Consider the following 22,119-nt stretch of genomic DNA (forward strand, 5'->3'; position numbering starts at 1 on the left):
TAATTCTGTGAGGCACCAGTGCTAACCAATGTGTCATCCATATTAATATGACCAAAATGGATAATTTCAAATATAAATTCAAATTTCAAAGATGCCCCTACCACATACATTCCAAAGGTTAGTAGCACAAAGATTTGTTTCGGTAGCTGTTATTTTAATTATATTAAATAAAATAGGATTAAAAATTTTTAAAGTAACAGTCATGTTGATTCAGTTCTCAGGTGACAAAAGAAAAATAATATAACTGTAATGAAGCTTCCTGTTCATACCTGTTTGCAAAATACACCAAAGTGAAAAAACAGGCATTTTAGTCTGTCAATCAGTTATTGTCCATATTGTCCTTATATCCTAACACAGGGTCACGGGGGTCTGCTGGAGCCAATCCCAGCCAACACAGGGCGCAAGGCAGAATCAAACCCCGGGCAGGGCGGCAGCCCACCGCAGGGCACACACAAGGCCGGATTTTCCTATAGGCTAACTAGGCTTCAGCCTAGGGCCTCAAGATCAAGAGGGGCCTACATTCAAATTGTTAGCAATTTAAACAAACTTAAAAATGGGAGGTGAAAGGACCTCATAAGTGGAATAGCCTAGGGCCTCTTTTCATCTAAATCCGGTCCTGGGCACACACATACACACACCCACACACACAAGCACACACTAGGGACAATTTAGAATTGCCAATGCACCTAACCTGCATGTCTTTGGACTGTGGGAGGAAACCAGAGCACCCGGAGGAAACCCACGCGGACACAGGGAAACATGCAAACTCCACACAGGGAGGACCCGGGAAGCGAACCCAGGTCTCCTTACTGTGAGGCAGCCACTGTGCCGCCCCATTTTAATCAATCTTTCTAAAATAGAATAAATTACATTTGGACCTGGTCATGTTCAAACAAATATAAATGCAAAAGTAATGTAATAATTAGGCAATTGCAATTCCTTATATAAGACATGTACTATACTGCTGTGCAATCAATAAAATACTAATGTAAATGATATATAAACAATATATATATGCATGTGTCTGTGTACATTTTGAAATTTTGTCAATACTTAAATTATGCAAAATATCTATTTAAATCATGTCAAATATTTGAATTACAGCAAGTGTATATCATTCAAATACGGTTAGTGAATGCCCTAGGCTACGTTGTTGTAGACTGGATGAGTTGTTACTTTTTCCAAACTATCAACATCTAATTTGCTTTCCAAATGGCCTATGTTCTCATATGTATACTTTGTCTTGCTTTTTCTATTAACAGCATTAATAAAACATTTTTCTTCTGATGGCTTGTTGAAATAGTCTGCATGCTTTTGCTCATTAAACACATTGCCATATAAAGAGAGTTTTCTGGCTGGCTCAGCATTCTTGCACACATGACATGCACCAGGCTTATACTGAGGCGTGCTCTGAAGGACGTTGCCATATTCTCTATGATATTCATTTTGTATCAATCCATCATACTGAGTTTGTAACTTGGAATTGGCTTTGTAAATGGTGGCTGCTAGTGTGGAAGGCCCCAGAACAGTACACTGTGTGACACCATATAATTCATTTAGGATGATGGTAGGTGAAGCCTCCTGATCAGCTTCCAACATTTTACGTACTGGACACCTGATATATTTATTTTTCCTTGCTGTCATTTTCTTGTTCTCTTTAGACATATCTTCAATATCATTACTTTGATGTTTGCTTGATACAAAAATATCTGATTTCTTTTCACCTTGGTTAGGCATTGTTATCTGTGGATATAAAAAATATTTAAGATTTTTGCTATGATACTATGTCCACACCTACTAACAGTCCCTTTATGAGTAAAGGATACTAAAGCTATCACAGTTAGACCCTTGTGTTTAATATAAGGTCTCTATAACTTGTTCCAAAGTTTCTTTTTTCAACATATAGGAAAATGTTACAAAATGCTTTCAGAAAATGTTACATTCAATTTCAAGTGTGATGGGGGGCATTAATAAACAACTAACAGTTTCTTATTTGCCCATAATCTTACTTTTTACTGAAGTAAAAAAATATGCAGACATCAGTGCCATTTTTAAAACCTGAAGAATGGGGGGCTGGTGCATTGAGATGTCTCCATGAAGAGCAGATTTAACAAGTGTTCATGCTGACCTGCAGTTGTAGAGCTCAGGCCACTTGTGCCATTAATGGCAGCCATCCTCTCATCAGTTAGGCCTTAGTTTAGTCAGTATTTTCAGAGCAATCACACAAATATGTTGTAAACTGCCTCAGTGTGGTGTTTGTCATAGAAAGGTGTTATATAAAATACAGTTTATTTGTTTGTGTATCACAGAAGTGCAAGATGAAATAATACATGGCATGAGTGTTATGGCATGCTCCCATATAATTTAGGATTTCTCCACCTGTCTTGAGTGTCTCTTTACTGCTGTTGTTCTTTTCCTTCTTTCTAGCCTGCTATACAAATATCATCTGTGCTGTCGGTTACTTTGAATATTTAAATTGACTTCTGCAAGTATGAATATGCATTGCAGTGTTTTTTTTTCTTGTGCCCTGATGCTGGGAGGATTGAGGCATTTTCCATTGCTTAATGTCTGGCTAATGTGTATTATTTGAATTAGTAGGTAAGCAGTTTGTCTTAGTGAGTAATACTTTAGAATTCATGAGCACCTGCAAAGCTGCTAATTCACTCTCCACCACCACTGTAATAATTTTCACTTCAAAAATGTTACTTCAGCTAAATTAAAGAAAAATGGTAATACTATATTTATAAGTCATTGTGATGCTGTGAACTGAAAAAGTGTAGTGTATAATGGTGCTGTTTGTGTAATTTGGTATATAAAATAAATATTGAATAATTATTTTTGTAATATTTCAAAGAGGCAAAAATAAGAAACAATTTGTAATATTTGTACACGAAACAGAGCCAAGATGCTTGGACTGATGAAACACAAATAGCTGAGGTGTTTGACCCAGAAAGTATGTGTTTTATGTCAAATTACTAATTAGAAAATATTACTTCTCATCAAGTAAGACATTTAATGTGAAAACTATTTAATAAAAGTAAAAATGCATTTTAAATTAATGTAACAAATAATTATTCATACTTACCATGCAACTAGAGACAAATATTTTCATATTTAAACTAGACTGATGCTGCTTTCTGTTTATGCAAATGGTGAAAAAGATTGTTTTTTCTCACTGACACATGTCTATCTGCTTCTCAAAAATATTTTTTATTTATTCAGGTAACAGTTGGTTAAATGTTGCTGCACAGACTAAAAGTCTTTAACACGATATTGTCAAAAAGTAACTTAGTGGAACTAGTACTACACAGAATAAAACATATTAACTGTCAGCGGTTACCATGAACAGTAAACTACAGTCTAATAAATAAGTGACATTGTTTTATCCTACCTTTCACAAGAGATAACAACTGCTAATCTCTCACCTCAACATTAAGTATCCAAAAGGAATTAGGGAAATGTAAATCAGTCAGGTGGCTGCCTATGTAAAGAGGCTCCCACATCTTTTTTAGATCCAGGTAATTCTTCATCATAAAAGCAAGTAATAATTACTCAATATAGCTCTTTACATTAACTGCATGTTGCAGTCAGTACTAACCCTACTGTTAGTCATGCTTGCCATACCCAGGAAGGCTGGCTGCATCCTAAACCCAGGGTACCACCTCTACCTTGTCTGACAATGAAATGAATAGTGGGGGTTTTACTTGTGTAAAAAAATCACACTTCGCTTAAATGCTGAAAAATGATAAACAAGGTTGCATTTTCTTCAATAGGGTCTCTGGGTGCCTATGGCTTTTCATTTGAAGCTATTCCTAAGGTACACAATAACTTCTGTTTTTATTGTTTCTAATTTTATCCAGTAATCTGTCAGTGTCTGTTTCACTTTTATCATTGTTTTGTACTTTATTCAACTTACCAAGGAAGCAGGTAGTTTTGCTTTGGGTCGAAATGTGTACTTGTAAATAACATATAAAAAGGCACTCAGTACAAAAAAAAGTAAAACGCCAAATAATCCAGCTGTTAAAGAAACTATCATTGTGAAATTTGGTCCTGCAGAGAAATAAAAAATACACCAATGCATTAGTTACTATGTTTTGTCTTCCAGCAAAACATCACAGACAAATACAATGAGATAGATTAATAGTTTTATTTTTATGTTGCCAGAAATACACAAACAGGACAATTTAGGCAATTGGGTGGAGCACGTATCAATCTTGGGGTGCAAGAATTTGGAACTGGTCAGTGACACTGGAAGTTTATACTGTTTGTTTAAAAAGAATGCATAGACTCAGTAGGATGTATCAATAGGTAATTGTGTTTCTTTTATTTGTGCCATAATACTCTCTGAATAATTAATATACTGTGTAACGATAAGGCTGTTGTGATTTCTCTTTGTTGCAGCTGCATCTTTGCTAACATAAGGGTGTATTCTTAGGAGTTCCTGGCTTATCTAGTACTTATTAAACCTGCCTAAAATTATATTGTTTATTAAACATTTGTCTTCATCTGCTGTTGCTCATACTGTAGCTCTTCCTGGTGCCCAATGAATAGCTATTAAAGTAGGTAAATGTCACTTTGTCTCAACCTCTCCCAGTTTTTACTCACATTAATCATTTGGTACAAATATCTCTATATTCAATATGGCCCAGACTAATGCCAGTTTTAAATTAATTTTAAACAAGGAACTTCAGCAAACAAACAAGTCCTGCCAAATTAGTTTCATCACTTGTATGTCCTACCTTTCAGTCCTAGCTCACTGTTTTGCTTTTTTAGAAAAATTTGAAAACATGTGACAAGAACAGGCCATTCTGCCCAACAATCTTGTCCATCCTAGTCATCTATATTGTCCAAAATGACATTAAGATGAGATTGTAAGGTCCCTAAAGTCCTACTTTCCATCACACTACTTGGAAATTTATTCTTTATATCTGTTGTTCTTTGTATGAATTAAAACATCTCTCAAGATAAATTTGAAACAGTAAACTAATCTGTAATCAAGGAAATATTCACCACTGCTTCACCACTGGAGTTTTTGAAATTTCAAAACTTTGTACAGTGCTCTTTATTGGATATATCTCCATGAAAATTTTACTTTCCTGGTAAATTTTCTTAAAAAAGAGGTGTGCCAAATTTCAACAACTCTGTCCACTGGCAGCCAAGTTGTTTCATGCAGACAGATGGACTGATAGACATGGTGACTATAATATGAGCTTTTTCACAGTAATAATAATTATTTCTACCTAGTTTAGTGTTTACTATTAATTATTTCTAGTTAGTTTAGTGTTTTGTGTTTTTGACTTGGTTTTGCTTCTGACTACTTCATTGTTTCATTCCCTTAAACTGGATATTATCGAGGGGAGTTGCAGCACACGGCTTCATAGTCTGTACTGGGAACTGAGAAGGATGGCTTGGAGGGCTCTGAGGGCATATAAGGTGGCATTTGTTAGAGGAATCTGTGAGCATGAAACACAACGTCTATGGTCTAGTGACCCACGTCCTGCTTACAGAGGAATCGAAGCATTACATACATCTGAATCTGTTGCTAAGATAGTCTCTGTCAGGGGGGTGATGGAACAGTCCTTATGAATGACACTACAGTTATGATCCATTGGGTTGACTAATTTGAGCATCTGTTCATCAGCAGTGTATTATTGCTCCTACTTTGTTCAATGCTTGCATTGAGTGGGTGTTTGGCAGGGTCATGGGGTGAAGAAAGATTCAGTGATCTTGACTTTGCTGATGATGCTGTGATCTTCACTGAGGCAGTGGAGGCTCAGATTGGGGTTCTTGAGAGACTGAGTGAGGAGTCTGAGTATCTGGGCCAAGATTCAGCCCTTTAATGACCTCTTGGGCATAGCCAAGCATTGTGTCTGTCTATGGTAAGAGTGTCGACCATGTTGAGAGGTTTATTTACCTTGGCAGCAACATTCATGCCTTTGGTGACTCTTCCATGAAGTCTATAGATGGATTTGGTGAGCATGGTGGGTCATGAGGTCAGTGGAAAGGGGTGTGTGGCGCTCCCAATATCTTTGGAAAAGGACGAAGGTCCAAGTCTTTAGTGTCTTGGTGCGCCCTGTTTTGTTATGTGGTTGTGAGATATGGATGTTATCCAGTGACCTGAGACGAAAACTGGACTCTTTCGGCACTGTCTCTCTTCGGAGAACCCTTGGGTACTGCTGGTTTGACTTTGTGTTGAACGAGCGGTTGGTTACGGATTCCCGAATGAAGCACATCACCTGCATTGAGAGGGAGCATCAGTCATGGCACTACGGCCATGTGGAATGATTCCCTGAGTGTAATCCAGCTCGCATTTATCTTCATTGCTGAGGACACAAGTAGCTAGACCACATAACACCTGGCTGTGGCAGATAGATTTCAGAGGGTGGGAATGGGCTGCGTGTTTGCCTGGGGGGTTACGTTCTGTTTCGTGGTGTGGTAGATCCAGCAACATGCTGTACCAGTTCATGCTCCCCAACATGAGTGGACCTTAAACTTGTTACCTCTTTAGCTGTCCTCCTGGTTTCAATGTTTCTGTGCTCCTGACTTCACTTTTAGTTTTGCCCTTTATTGTCAACTGTTGTTTTTACTCTCTCATCTGTTCTTTACCACAAGTATATTTTTATTCTGTAGGAGAATCATACTAATGCACCAATTATGTTCAGTAATATAGCTGACAGTAGGAAGTCCTGGTTTATTGCATTAAACTAGCCGACATACAGCTAAGTACAGCATTCTAATGGAACACATGGACTCACATTCAGGTAATTTCAAAATAAAACTTGTTTCATACAGTGTATTATGCTAAGATTGCCAGGTGCCAAGCACACTGCAGACGTTATCATTAATATCTACACCTAATGTAACAGACTGCTACATCAAAAATATAAAAACACAGTCTTTAAACATTTTACTTTTCAAATCACAAAGATCAAGTGTCAAAATACCAGACAAATCTAACTAACCCTAAACCCAAATGTCTATAGTGTCCAAACAAAAGGAGACTCATTCTCCTTAACTGAGAGCTTAGTTGTCATCATAGGCCTTCTCTGTAATCATTTAATTATTCTACTTATTTTTTAATGCCATTGATTTTTTTTTCTTTATTATCCTTTTCCACTTTTGTTTTACTACATGCTTGGTTTTGCCTTATCTCATCTAAGGAAAGATTCCAACAAGAACATTGATCAAAATGTATGTTTTAATATCAAATGGCACATGTGACTGCCAAGAGAAAGATAATGGCAGAAAATGGAAAAAAAATTTAGGAAAGTTCTGAAGATGAAATAAGTTAATAACAGCATTATCAAAATTAAAAAACAAAGTCTTACCTTTTATTATTTCAAGACACTGCTCTTTACTTTGGCTACTTTTTCTGCATTTTCTACCCATGCAATACCTAGTTGCAGCAGAAATACAATACTTTATCCCTGGATGTAATCTTGTAAGCTTTAAGTCATGTTCGATTCTGTAGGTCACATCTTCCTGAATGAAAACACAATGCTCTGTAACTTTCATTGAGTTTTAAAATGACATCAGGTTAGTTTGCCCAATAATACAAAATTATTTCTGCATAAATGTAGATCAGTCTCAGTAATACTAAAATAGCAGTGAATTTCCAATTGAACAGTAGAAGAGGTTTCTTTTAATAGTTTTTAGTGTAAAGACACTGTTCAGGAATGCAAGAAGGGTCTTTGTTAATTCTGAAATATATTCTGATACTATTGGACAGGGAGTATTTTCAGAGTATTTGTAGAGGATTTCTGCACAACATTCATTAATCAGACACAAACAGAAGTAGAAAAAAAACGACATTATTTCATCTTTATTCATTGTCAACAATTTCATGGAGCCTACTGAAGAAGAGCACCAATGACACAGATTGCTACTTTTAAACAGCATTGTTAGAAAATCTCTTGAGAGCTAAGCTGAATCTTGCATCTGACAATAATATCCAAATCAGTGATGGACAATGGAGTAATGTACTGTACATTACATCCATTACTGTAGGGATCATTTATATTGCACTATTGCTGTGATATTCTGTACATATGTATGTGTTACAGCGTATACTTCATGCGTAATAGTTGAAAACTATTGAGTATGAAAACACCCTGATACATATGTACAATATGTATGATTTTGCAATAGTCTAGGGAATTCTCATTTTTCACACATGTTTAATATTCATGGTCTTACGTTTTACTGAAATTGTTTTCTCAGTTAAATAGATAAATTAAGCAAAGCCAGTAAACAGTTAATTATCAGGTGCTTTTCAGGTAAGTGTAACAGTCACATGCAAACTGGAAATCTACTTTTTTTTACTGAAGACTGTCATTCTTAAATATTGTCATTAGCATGTAACTTTTTATTTAAACTCAATTCTCTAGTCTTGACTTTAGAGAACATTTATATTCTTATCTGCATTCAAAGGGTTGATTCGTTTTTCTTAATTATTAGTTTTTGAATTGTGCTGATTCTCACTTAAAGATGACATATACAGTATTGGGCAGTTCACAATTACATCTTTATAGTGCCTAAAAGTGCACAGAGTAGTGTTAAGTGAGTAAAAACTTAAACTGTAATGTATCTGTCAAGGTCGCATTTCACTAGTACTGCCCATCGATTTGCTTTTAAATTCTACAGTTAAAATTGTATACTATTGATTCAGCTTTCTTTACGTATTGGACAAGATGAAAACAATAAAACATGTTAGACTCTTGCAGTACAATGTTTAAATTAATAGAAATATTATTGAACCAACTTGCTATATATTTCTTACCTTCTTGTCTTTTTTAACATAGATCTCATAATCAGAAACTATCTCTTTCATTATTGACACATTTTGATTTTCATTGGTGAGGTTTATATTTACTAATATGTTCTCTGAATCCAATGTGGCTGTAAAAGCTGGAGTTTCAATGGGCACTATAGGAAAAAAATACATTATACTTAATCGCAGTTTTGCTACCATTTCAAAAACTCAACATTTAATACAGTACTTGTACATTTTTCATTATTTTTAGGCTTTTAGATTTGAGTTATGGCTCATTTACAACCATAAGTAGGAAGGCTGTATTAGCCTTAGCTTCTTCTATTTTTTCTACAGCTTGTAAGATACTTCTATATTTTCTTTTTCATTTTTCTTGCAGTTGTTCATATACCAGGTATATTTGTAAGTAGTTAGGACAATAGTAGAACAGCCTGTATGAGCTACTGTATATGACAGTTGCTCACCTTAATTTTTCCTAAATGAAAGAACTGAAAAACCTCAAATAAAATTTGCAGCAGACCACTTAAGCTATAACATGCTGTAAATCTTACGAAAACACAAATAAATACACTATCTGCATCAGTCAAGGAAAGGAGAACAGATTTTCTTCACCAGTGACTGGACAGCCTTCATGAGGGTGCCAATGCTAAGGCTTAACTACAGCCTTCTGGCTTTAAAGTAATATTAGAAATTTAATGTACCTCAGGGACAGGTGCCCCATCCACGATTGAGTCCTGAGTGTGACCCTGAACTGCATTAGGTGGGTTTGATAATTTATGCATTAATGGTTGTCTCTCAAAGACAAAGTCTAACTCCTTGTGAATAAACTTGAGAACTGCTTCCCATTAAGTGATCCTCAAGCTTTTTCTGAGAGCTAACTGTAGACTTGCACAAAAAGATTGGCAGCCTGCATTGCTAACCAATTTGAATCCAACTGTAGACCTTCCATATCCATTTATTCTATTATAGGATTGCTTGTGTTGAACTCATGCTTATCCTGGCTACATGGAGGGCAAATGCACAACCAGCTTTTCATGCTATGCAGACATGTACACATACTGTATATCCTGCCACACTGTGACAGATATGTGGAAAATATGCAAAATACAAATGGTCTGTAATTGGGCCAAGAATCAATATCATTTTAAATATGAAGGTAATGGAAATCGCTCCAGTAAACATTCACTAAATTCATGTATGAAGATACTTGTGTTGCTGAGTTTTGTTTTTTTTTTTACTTTGCCTGATTTTGCTCATGGATTTATCCTTACATGATTTGAATAAAATATTCAAAGTATGATAATGATTATGCACCATTTTGAAATGGCACAAAAAGGGAAATCTAGAATTTGCAAGACATTATACAGTATACAGTAATGCTTATGATTAATATTATTTTGTGAATGTAGATTATTTTAAGAAAATAAATTAACTTACATTCTTCAAATGGTGTAAACAGTCTTTCCGTCATTGTCCAAGTGGAGTAACTCTGCTGACTCTCTGCCATCACTTGGGCTACATACTGATCTCTATAGGCAGTCACATTATTTGTGAAATCGCATAATGTTGAGTAGATACCCCAACAGTCTGTTTTGGTTTCCATTTTGTCACCATAACTGAGAGAGTAAATTTCAAAGTTTTAACACAGCAACCATTAGCAAAATCTTTAATATCCAGTACCTTGAAAATTGTACAATTTATAACAAAAAAAAAACCAAAACTGAAGTTACTCAGTTTATATTTGAAGGATACAAGGCTTGGTACCATTTACCATCCATCTATTTTTCTGACCCACATGTAATGCAGGGCAAATATCAATCCTAAAGTAAATTTCTAGTCTATCATGGTGCATACTCAGTCACATCCACACCACTAAAACCAGGCCAGTCCAATGTAATGAAATAGTTTAACACATACATATCTTAGGGAAGAGAAGCCCCCACAGACACACAAAGGCTCAGTACAGACAGTAACCAGTCTTAGATTGAAAGACTCTGCTGCTCTGAGGCAGGCAACTGATGCACCACTGTGCTCTCTACTAACAGCTAGATAACCTAGAATTGCTATTGTGTTACTTACTCACAATTTTCTGTTGAATGATGTCTTTAATTAGAGCCTTGTGGAAAAAGAAATCTTAAATTGATAAGGACTTTTCATTGAAGAGTGGTTTTTCAAATGTATGCAAAAGCTAAACATAATGTCATTACCTAATGAGGCATGCTTTCAAAAAAATAAGCAAAATTGTCTGTGTGTACCAGATGGCAGAATATACCACAAAAGAGAAATTGCGTTGTAAACCTGTTTTGATAGTATTTTTATCCTTTTGGTTATTTTTTGTTTACAATTGTTATTGTTATTTTATTTTAGCATTATATTTCTGACTCACATCAGCACCATTTTGGATTACATTTTTTATATGGTTTTTATGGCCCTATTGTTTTTTGTATGTGTGACATGATGTTGCCACCATTATAAAACTGGCGCCATGCATTCCTTGGTATCTCAAAGAACAATATTTTTGCTCTTTAAAACTTTCTTAATCTCCTGATCTTCCCTCAAATTTATTATTATGGTCTTTGACACAATAGAATGGAAATGATTTTATGCAAATTTTTTAGGTTATAGCTTGGTACTTTATTTACTTTAAACATAATAAGCAAAGGGAATAATGGCAAATTAGTTTCAGAGTGGGTAAAGGAGATGCTTGTATACGCAATGGTGGTGTCACCTGACTCGTTTGACGAAAGTTCATAATTATTTACCATTGGAAAAAAAATTCTGGGATCCTCTGCATCACTTCCTATTTTTAAGGACTGTAATTATTTTATTTAGCTATTTATTTACAATTTGTCATTTCTTGTTGCTCAGGATGGATTTGCAGTTCAGACATCAGTGAATCTAACACATATAAAGAATAACATGTTTCTAGTTAGCATGCTTTTCCTTTAAGTTTTGGCCTGCAGGGCTTCACGAACCCGACACAGACAGACACAGACATAAGTTCTTTCACACACATGAGCTTTCATTTCAGTAGAAAATGTTTTTCAGTCATTTCCCACAGCACAGTACAGTACAGCCAAGCATCAACAGTAAAAGCAGCACACAGCAATGCCTTCTTTTCTCTATCTCTCTGTTTCTGTGTCAGTCTCTGTCCTTCCTCTTCCACTCCTCCTCCAGCAAGCTTCGTCCCTCTTCCTCCCGACTCTGACTTGTGGAGTGAAGGCAGTGGGTTCTTTTATGCTGCAACCAGGAGTATTTTCAGTGACCTGTTAGTATAGTACAGAAGCACTTACACGTGAGGTGGAAGCCCAACAAAGTAGGGCTCCGCAGCCCCTGCAACACCTCCTGTCAGCAAGCATGGAACCCAACAGGGCTGTGCCCAACTCCATCTCCCATGGAGCTCTGTGTGAATCCGAGGCACCGCTCCAACCAAGGGTAGCTGCAATCTAGTGCTCGGGGGGAGATAATGGCCTGTATATGTTCTCTCCCCTGGTCTTTCCATTAAACAGGCATTTTGGCCAGGCAGGAGCCCTGGCCGTCTGTAAAAAGTTGTGAACACTGCAGATCCTGGATAACTGTGTAAAAGTGCCTCTTAAACACATGCTCTTTCACAAAGATTTTGGTGCTACTTAGGATTTTTACTCCCTGATCTCCTCCTGTAGCTGCAGCTGTATTGAGACTATAAGCAACATTTTATGTGCATTTCTTTGCACTGCTAATATTCTTCTAATTCTAGAATTAACTTTATAATGTTGTTACTTCTCATCTATTGTAAAATTTAGTTTTCTTTCATTTGTTGACATTGTACCTTATTTCTAACCACGCCATTGTCTTTTATGTGTTTTTTTCACTCTGAATAAAAGTGTCTGTTAAATAAATGATGAACTACTCATGAATGATTACAATATGACATTTAATGCACCAATTGTGTAATTTCTGGAACATTTAAATGATTCACAGTTCCCCTTTTCATATAAAATAGAGGCTGGAAGTGACATTACATAATATAAGCTCTGGCAAAGCCCAGAGAGAAGTACTGCACCTGCATGGCTTTAGTAACAAAAGTGTGTCACGTGTTTGGCCAATAGCAAGTGATTTCACTTGAGTTTCTTTTCTGCAGACTTCTTGCAATGTAAATGTAGAGGATAGGTAGACACAAAACTCAGTAAACTTTTCAATAAAGAATTAAAGAGAAAAAAGTATTCTCTCACCTAACAGGCCTAAATGCTAAAATAGTATTTTTACAGGAGACCCACTTATTAAGCAAGGATCAGTTTCAGTTGCACAGAGATTGGACTGGCTAAATATTCCAATCCATTTATACAAAGAAAACTAGAGGTGTGGGAATTCTTATACAAAGAACAATTTCATTTGTAGTTTCACACGTAGAATCTGATTCTGAAGGGTGATATGTGATTGTCATGGGCAATTTATTTAACTGTAAAGTGATTTTGATAAATATCTACACACCCAATGTGGATGATAAGGACTTCATCCAAAACGTATTTGCTTCCATTCCTAATGTGAACACTCATAAAATTATAATGGCTGTAAAATATTACTGAGCAAAATGCCAGTTGACCTAAGCAATCATGAAATTCCACAAAGCAGGTTGCATTTGAAAACTAATAGACTGCTCTTTCTCCCTTAACACTATTTAATCGATAAAAATAGTAGTTACAGTGCATCCGGAAAGTATTCACAGCACATCACTTTTTCCACATTTTATTATGTTACAGCCTTATTCCAAAATGGATTAAATTCATTTTTTTCCTCAGAATTCTACACACAACACCCCATAATGACAATGTGAAAAACGTTTACTTGAGTTTTTTGTAAATTTATTAAAAATAAAAAAACTGAGAAATCACATGTACATAAGTATTCACAGCCTTTGCTCAATACTTTGTCGATGCACGTTTGGCAGCAATTACAGCCTCAAGTCTTTTTGAATATGATGCCACAAGCTTGGCAAACCTATGATTGGCCAGTTTTGCCCATTCCTCTTTGCAGCACCTCTCAAGCTCCATCAGGTTGGATGGGAAGCGTCAGTGCACAGCCATTTTAAGATCTCTCCAGAGATGTTCAATCGGATTCAAGTCTGGTCTCTGGCTGGGCCACTCAAGGACATTCACAGGGTTGTCCTGAAGCCACACCTTTGATATCTTGGCTGGATCTCATTGTCCTGCTGAAAGATGAACCGCCAAGAGCGCTCTGGAGCAGGTTTTCATCCAGGATGTCTCTGTAAATTGATGCAGTCATCTTTCCCTTTATCCTGACTAGTCTCCCAGTTCCTGCCGCTGAAAAACATCCCCACAGCATGATGCTGCCACCACCATGCTTCACTGTAGGGATGGTATTGGCCTGGTGATGAGCAGTGCCTGGTTTTCTCCAAACGTGACGCCTGGCATTCACACCAAAGAGTTCAATCTTTGTCTCATCAGACCAGAGAATTTTGTTTCTCATGGTCTGAGAGTCCTTCAGGTGCCTTTTGGCAAACTCCAGGCAGGCTGCCATGTGCCTTTTACTAAGGAGTGGCTTCCGTCTGGCCACTCTACCATACAGGCCTGATTGGTGGATTGCTGCAGAGATGGTTGTCCTTCTGGAAGGTTCTCCCCTCTCCGCAGAGGACCTCTGGAGTTCTGGCAGAGTGACCATCAGGTTCTTGGTCACCTCCCTGACTAAGGCCCTTCTCCCTCGATTGCTCAGTTTAGATGGCTAGCCAGCTCTAGGAAGAGTCCTGGTGGTTTCGAACTTCTTCCACCTACGGATGATGGAGGCCACTGTGCTCATTGGGACCTTCAAAGCAGCAGAAATTTTTCTGTAACCTTCCCCAGATTTGTGCCACGAGACAATCCTGTCTCGGAGGTCTACAGACAATTCCTTTGACTTCATGCTTGGTTTGTGCTCTGACATGAACTGTCAACTGTGGGACCTTATATAGACAGGTGTGTACCTTTCCAAATCATGTCCAATCAACTGAATTTACCACAGGTGGACTCCAATTAAGCTGCAGAAACATGTCATGGATAATCAGGAGAAACAGGATGCACCTGAGCTCAATTTTGAGCTTCATGGCAAAGGCTGTGAATACTTATGTACATGTGCTTTCTCAATTTTTTTATTTTTAATAAATTTGCAAAAACCTCAAGTAAACTTTTTCACGTTGTCATTATAGGGTGTTGTGTGTAGAATTCTGAGGAAAAAAATTAATTTAATCCATTTTGGAATAAGGCTGTAACATAACAAAATCTGGAAAAAGTGATGCGCTGTGAATACTTTTCGGATGCACTGTATCCAACCAAAAATATGTAAAGGCTCTTCCAGGAATTAATGTGTGAATTATGAGATGAGATGAATAATCCTTCAGTGTTACATCGTGTCATTTAGAATTACATGAAAAGGACTGAAAAACTTTGAAATGTTCAGTTCCAGTTTTCAGATATTCCACATAATATACACTTGAATAAGTATTCAGTATGATAGACTTAACAGACCTGGAACATAACTAATTCGGGAATTCGGGAAAAGACTGTGACAGAATTTTAGGTGCCAAAGAAATTAGGTCACTGAAAGTGTACAGTATGGTGCAAGTCTTGAGAAAATGAGTGCCACCATAGGTCAAGATCAAGTACATTTTGAAATTTAAAATGTAGTATCTGTACACATCTTCCTATGAGGCTCTCTAATATAGAACAATAATTATTTAAGAATGCTTTCTAGCAATTGGCTTCTTATACCCTATCTTGAAAAATCATAAAATAAACTGCTGTATCTCTCTTACTGGGAATATGAAAAATGAAACTTCAGTTAATTGTTTTAATAAAATCATTGACTTAAAAATGCTTAATGTAAACATTAAATGTTAAATAATTTTTAACATTTGAAATAACTTAAAAAATATTATTTTGGAGGAAATTATAAATTAGTCAAAACATTGACAACAGATACCAAAATATTTTCAGGTAATGGCACATATCTTGGACACTGTTACAGGGAACCCATTTGTTAAAAAAGTGTCAACTTCCTCTTTAAGGTCATAACGCATTAGACAGGTTTTATTGCCTTATTTACCTACCTCAGTGTAGAAACTCCTTTCTTGTGTATGCTTAAACCTGTGGAATATTATATGAAAGTAATTCTATCCATAAAGTCCCTCTTTTGGCTGTCCATTAAGTCTCTATTATCAAATCTGTGATACTGCCAGTTAAATACTTACATTCCATATTGCACATAATATTTTGTAAGATTACTTCCATTCCCCGGCTTCCAGAGCAGAAAGATATTCAAATCTTTAAAGCAGAATTTCACATCAGTCACTACCAAAGGTGATGTTTTTGAATTTCCTTAAAAAAAAAATATTTTTCCCAGTATTATTAAGAAATAAATCTACTTTTTCATGCTAATTAGCATTAGTACATCTCATAAAATGCAAATTTCAAATATATCTGTCTACAAAACATTATTAATATTAAAAAATAAAAACAACAAATACTCAGAAATAGAAATGAATGTTATATGTGAATCAGCGAATATTTATAAAAATGCAAAGGGGTGGTGTGATAATGTAATGCTTCATAGCTCCATCTACCTGTGTTTGAATCCCATGCCTGGTTGTTATCTGTAAGGTGTTTGCATGTTCTCTCCTTATCAGTTTGGATTTTCCTCCCACATCAACAGACGTGTGCAAGTTAGGTTAACTGGCAAGTGTAAGTTGGTCCATTGTGTGTGTGTGTGTGCATAAATGGGTGAGCCCTGACAGTCTAAAGCCCTGTTTAAAGCTGCGTCAGACCCCAGGCTCCAGCTCCAGTCAATTGACTTAAGTGTGTTTGATATTGTCATCCTATCTTAAAAAGGTAGGACAGCAAAGGGGGGACATGACTATATTCTTTTTGTTCTCAGTATAAGCCCAGCGTTCAATATGCCAAATACAATTACACCACATTCAGAGTACAAAACAAATGGTTCAATTTTTCCATCCATTCCCTTATTGCCTGATCTAGTTCCAGGTCACTGTGTGCAATTTTAGTCTCCATATTACAAAAAAGACAGCACCAGAGAAAGTCCAGAGGAGATCAACAAGGCAGACTCTGGGACTAAAAGATATAAGCTATGAAGAGAGATTAAAGGAGCTGAACCTTTTCAGTTTAAGCAAACTGAGATTAAAAGAGGCATGATTGAAGTGTTTAAAACTATGAAATTGAATTAGTAGTATATTAGATCCTATTTATTAATTTAAAAGAAAGTTTGCATCAAGAACATGTGGACATAGTTGAAAACTTGTTAAAGGCAGAGTTCAGACAAAGAATGGCAAAAACGATAGATACATGGAATTAATTACCAAGTTATGTGGTGAAGAGCTGGAATTTAGTGACCTTCAGATCTTGACTCGATGCTATTTTGGACAATCTAGGTGAATAGAATGGACACTGTTGTTGGGCTGAATGGCCTGTTCTCATCACAGTTTTCTATTATTCTGATGTTTCTAATGTATATATAGGTGCGGAATTAGCTAAAATACAGGAAGCAGAAGGTTATGTTATGAGGAACCTTATCAGAATTGGACAATGTTAAAAATGGTGTCCTTCAGGGGTTAGTTCTAGGGTTGCTGATATTTTAAATATGCAGAAAAGATCTGGATTTGGAATATAAAAAACAAGCTGGTAAAATTTGTAGCTGATACCAAGCTAGGTGGATTTACAGATATTTTAGAATGATTTGAGTCATTACGGAGGAACTTGGACAGCATACAGGCTAGGGCAGACTTGTGGCATATTAAACTTAATGTAAGTAAATGTAAACTATTACTAGTAGGAAGTAAAAATGTTAGGTTTGAATAAACAATGGGAGATTTAAAAATTAAAACTATACCTTATGATAAGGATTTGTAGTGTACTCTTCACTATCAACTTCTAGACAGTGTTCAGAAGACGTTAAACAGGTTAACAGAATGCTAGGTTATAGAGCATGAAAGTTAGAATTATAACACACTGGTGAGGCCTCATCTGGAGTACTGTGTGCGGTTTTGGTCTCCAGGCTATAAAAAAGACATAGCAGCAATAGAAAACGTCCAGGGTTGAGGAACTAGACTGATTCCAGGACTGCAGGGGATGAGTTATGAAAAAAGATTGATGGAGTTGAACCTTCTCAGTTTAAGCAAAAGGAGATTGAGAGGTGATATGACTGAACTTTTTAAAATTATGAAAAGAATTAGTACAGTGGATGGAGACTATTATTTAAAATGAGTTCAACAAGAGCACATGGGTATGGTTGGAAACTTGTTAATTAGGAAGTTTAACTTCACAAAAAGAAGCATAGACATGTGGAACAAGTTTCCAAGTGTTGTGGTAAACAGTAGGACATTCATAACTCTACTTGATGTTATTTTGGAGGAATAAAATGAGTAAGATTGGTGAGCTTTGTTGGGCTGAATCAAAAATGGTCTAATGACAGCATTGGGTGCAAACAGGGAACCAACATGTGGACACAGCAAGACTTCATCATAACACACATTCGTGCACACCAACACTGAGTTAATTTAGAGCACTCAGTAAGCCCAACATGCATGTCTTTGAGATGTATGAGAAAAGATGTTATACCTGATGGAAAACCCTTGTAGACACAGAGAAACATGCAGACTCCTGAAGCAGTGCCTGGGTTAAAGCTTTAACTCATGAAGCATCTAGACCTATGAAGCCTATGAAGCAATACGATGCCATTTGCATATTACAAGCAGTTATTGGGTCTGAGAGGTGAAGTAGATGGTGTAAAAGCCAGAAGTCCATGACCATCATCATTAAGTCTTTCCGTGAGAACCCTAAATACAAAGAAGACTGTTTCATTTTTGTGAGGTAGAATGCCCAGAGGGGACTGGGTGGTCTCATGGTCTGGAATCCCTGCAGATTTTATTTTTTTCTCCAGCCGTCTGGAGATTTTTTTGTTTTTTCTGTCCACCCTGGCCATCAGACCTTACTCTTATTCTATGTTAATTAATGTTGACTTATTTTATTAGCTTACTGTATCTTTTATTTTTCTATTTTTCATCATGTAAAGCACTTTGAGCTACATTTTGTATGAAAATGTGCTATATAAATAAATGTTGTTGTTGTTGTTGTCAGGAGTGGCTGTTGACCTTCTACCACTCAATAATTGAGAGTGTTTGAGCATACTGTATTTCAGCATGGTATACTGGCTGTACAGAGGCAGGGGGAAAAGCTCTGCAAAGGGTAATATCCATGGCAGAGAAAATCATTGGCTGGTCTCTGCTATCCCTAGAAGATACCTCAAGTACCCAATACCTCCACAAGGCATGGAAAATCAATAAAGACCCTTCTCATTCCAGGCAGTCATTATTCACATTACTGCCCTCCAACTGGTGGTTCAAGATTTTTAAAAGTAGAACCAAAATATTTGCAGGTAGTTTTTTATCCTTGAACCATCAGAATTTTAGATTTGAAAAACTCAAGGAATTGTGAATAGCTTTTTTCCCCATTATGTATGATGATTACTTTAGTGGATAATAATTTACACCCCTTGTTTATTTATGTACGGTATTTAATTGCTATAGGATGTCTTCCTTTTAAATTATTTGTTTTGTCTGTTTACAGTTGTAGTTTTTACAACTTCATTGTCCTGCTACAATGATAATAAAGTATTTTACTTATAATTCTAATCAGTAATAATCCCAGTGCCACTGTGTTTCTCCATGCAAAATTATATGCAACATAAGTACAAAAGCTGGAATAGTGTGGAAAAGAAAAACAAAATAAATACAGTATATGGGTTTTTTCCCTTTCTCTAATAGTAATATGTTTTTAAAGCATGGAGAAATGTTATTTCCAGATTCCATTATTTAATATAAGCCACAATCTCAATTGACTCATGGTACAGGAGGATGACAATAATTAGAGCAGAATACTTTGAAAGTCTAACAATGCAGCTATCATTTGTGGCAACACATCCACTTCAAGTACCACCAAACAATACCAAAAAGAGAAGGGACATGAGAAGGACTTGTTAATCTCCAAATTAACTGCAATAAATATATTTAAAAAGTAAGAAACATTCATAAAATAAATAAGAAAAATCTTCAAGTTAGCTGTTTATGGAGAAATACCCTCATTAAACAATTCACCACAAAACACTTAAGAAATGAAGCTGCATGAACTATTAACAAAATAGTTTCAGCTGGTGGGGGCAAGCAATGTGATCCTAGTGTTTTAAAGCATAGGTCGGCAGTGTGTTCTGCTTGGTACGATACTAGACATTAAACTACAAGTCTGAGGGGTCAGTCTTCACCTCTGACTCACTGTATTACCCTCAGCAAGACACTTAGCTTGATTATGTTCAAGAACAAGTGAGTGATCATCTGTTATTATAATACATCTCAGGATGATAGTTCACTGTGGAACATGTTATTTAAGAATGAAGTTTTTCAAATTTCCAGAGGGGCTTATATACAGTATACTGTTCATGGTGATTTTAAATTAAGCACTTTATTGAACATATATAATTCAAAGCCAAGGTGTCCAAATTACAAAAAAATAGTGCATTTATACTTTTCATTTTAAGATCACTGGTAAGAGATATATAAACCCAGCCAAAGGGGATACACAAACCAGTGTGTTTCTTCATGCCAGTCCTAAACCCAAAAAAATGGGGAGAGTTAACAATGATTGCCACCAGGATGCTGCCGGAAATTGGGCTACTGTTGGCCGAAAAAGAAGAAGGAGAAGAAGAGCGGGGAGACGTGTCCGGTGGCAGGAGGAGAGGAGGAAAGTAAAGAGAGTGGAACTGAGGGTAGGAACTTTGAATGTTGGCAGTATGACTGGTAAGGTGAGAGAGTTAGCAGATATGATGGAGAGAAGGAAGGTTGATATGTTGTGCGTGCAAGAGACTAAATGGAAGGGGAGTAAGGCCAGGTGGATTGGAGGTGGATTCGAATTGTTCTATCATGGTGTGAATGGGAGGAGAAATCGGGTAGGAGCTATTCTGAAGGAAGAGTATTTCAAGAGTGTTTTGGAGGTGAAAAGTGTGTCAGGCAGAGTAATGATTATGAAGCTGGAAATTGGAGGTGTGATGATGAATGTTGTTAGTGCATATGCACTGCAAGTTGGGTGTGCAATGGGTAAGAAAGAAGATTTTTGGAGTGAGTTGGATGAAGTGATGAACAGTGTACCCAAGGGACAGAAAGTGGTGATTGGAGTGGATTTCAATGGGCATGTTGGTGAAGGAAAAAGTGGAGACGAGGAGGCGATGGGTAGGTATGGTGTCAAGGAAAGGAATAAAGAAGGTCAGAGGATAGTGGATTTTGCCAAAAGGATGGACATGGCTGTGGTGAATACATATTTTAAGAAGAGGGAAGAACATAGGGTGACATACAAGAGTGGAGGAAGATGCACACAAGTAGATTATATCCTATGCAGAAGAGTTGATCTGAAGGAGATTGAAGACTGCAAAGTGGTGGCAGGGGAAAGTGTAGTTAAGCAGCATAGAATGTTGGTCTGTAGGATGACGTTCCAGATCAAGAAGAGGAAGAGAGTGAGGGCAGAGCCAAGGATCAAATGGTGGAAGTTGAAAAAGGAAGGCTGCAAGGTTCAGTTTAGGGAGAAGGTGAGACAGGCACTGGGTGGCAGTGAAGAGCTACCATACAGCTGGGAAACTACAGCAGATGTAGTAAGGGTGACAGCAAGAAGAGTGCTTGGCGTAACATCTAGAAAGAGGAAGGAGGAAAAGGAAACCTGGTGGTGGAATGAGGAAATACAGGAGAGTATACAGAGGAAGAGGATGGGAAAGAAGAAGTGGAATAGTTAGAAAGAGGCAGAAAGTAGACAAGAGTACAAGGAGAGAGGTGGTGAAGGCTAAAGGAAAGGCGTATGATGAGTTGTATGACAGGTTGGACACTAAGGAGGGAGAAAAGGACCTGTACTGATTGGCTAGACAGAGGAACCGAACTGGGACAGATGTGCAGCAGGTTAGGGTGATAAAAGAAAAAGATGGAAACATACTCACAAACGAGAAATGTGTGTTGAGCAGATGGAAAGAGATTGGATGATGTGGAGATAGTGAATCAGGAAGTGCAACGGATTAGCAAGGAGGATGTAAGGGCAGCTTTGAAGAGGATGAAAAATGGAAAGGCCGTTGGTCCAGATGACAAAGCTATGGAAGCATGGAGGCGTTTAGGAGAGATGGCAGTGGAGTTTTTAACCAAATTATTTAATGGCATCTTGGAAAGTGAGAAGATGCCTGAGGAGTGGAAGAGAAGTGTCAATATTTAAGAATAAGGGGGATATGCAGGACTGCAGTAACTACAGGGGAATAAAATTGATGAGCCACAGCATGAAGTTATG

The 22,119-nt window shown here is 36.9% G+C and overlaps 1 protein-coding gene across 1 annotated transcript in view; it reads right to left on the reverse strand.

The window, feature by feature from the left end:
- Positions 1 to 764: 764 nt before the first annotated feature.
- The window catches only part of LOC120525291, a 32,678-nt gene continuing 11,323 nt past the window's right edge, over positions 765 to 22,119 (reverse strand). The window contains exons 2-7 of the mRNA XM_039747440.1: positions 15,990 to 16,116; positions 10,208 to 10,386; positions 8,780 to 8,925; positions 7,329 to 7,482; positions 3,917 to 4,050; positions 765 to 1,743 (exon numbers count right to left, since the gene is read on the reverse strand). Coding sequence (XP_039603374.1) covers positions 1,141 to 1,743; positions 3,917 to 4,050; positions 7,329 to 7,482; positions 8,780 to 8,925; positions 10,208 to 10,386; positions 15,990 to 16,116 — 1,343 coding nt within the window. The 3' untranslated portion in view covers positions 765 to 1,140. The remainder of the gene's footprint in view (positions 1,744 to 3,916; positions 4,051 to 7,328; positions 7,483 to 8,779; positions 8,926 to 10,207; positions 10,387 to 15,989; positions 16,117 to 22,119) is intronic.

This window comes from Polypterus senegalus, chromosome 3, assembly GCF_016835505.1.
Source record: "Polypterus senegalus isolate Bchr_013 chromosome 3, ASM1683550v1, whole genome shotgun sequence".
NCBI lineage: Eukaryota > Metazoa > Chordata > Cladistia > Polypteriformes > Polypteridae > Polypterus > Polypterus senegalus.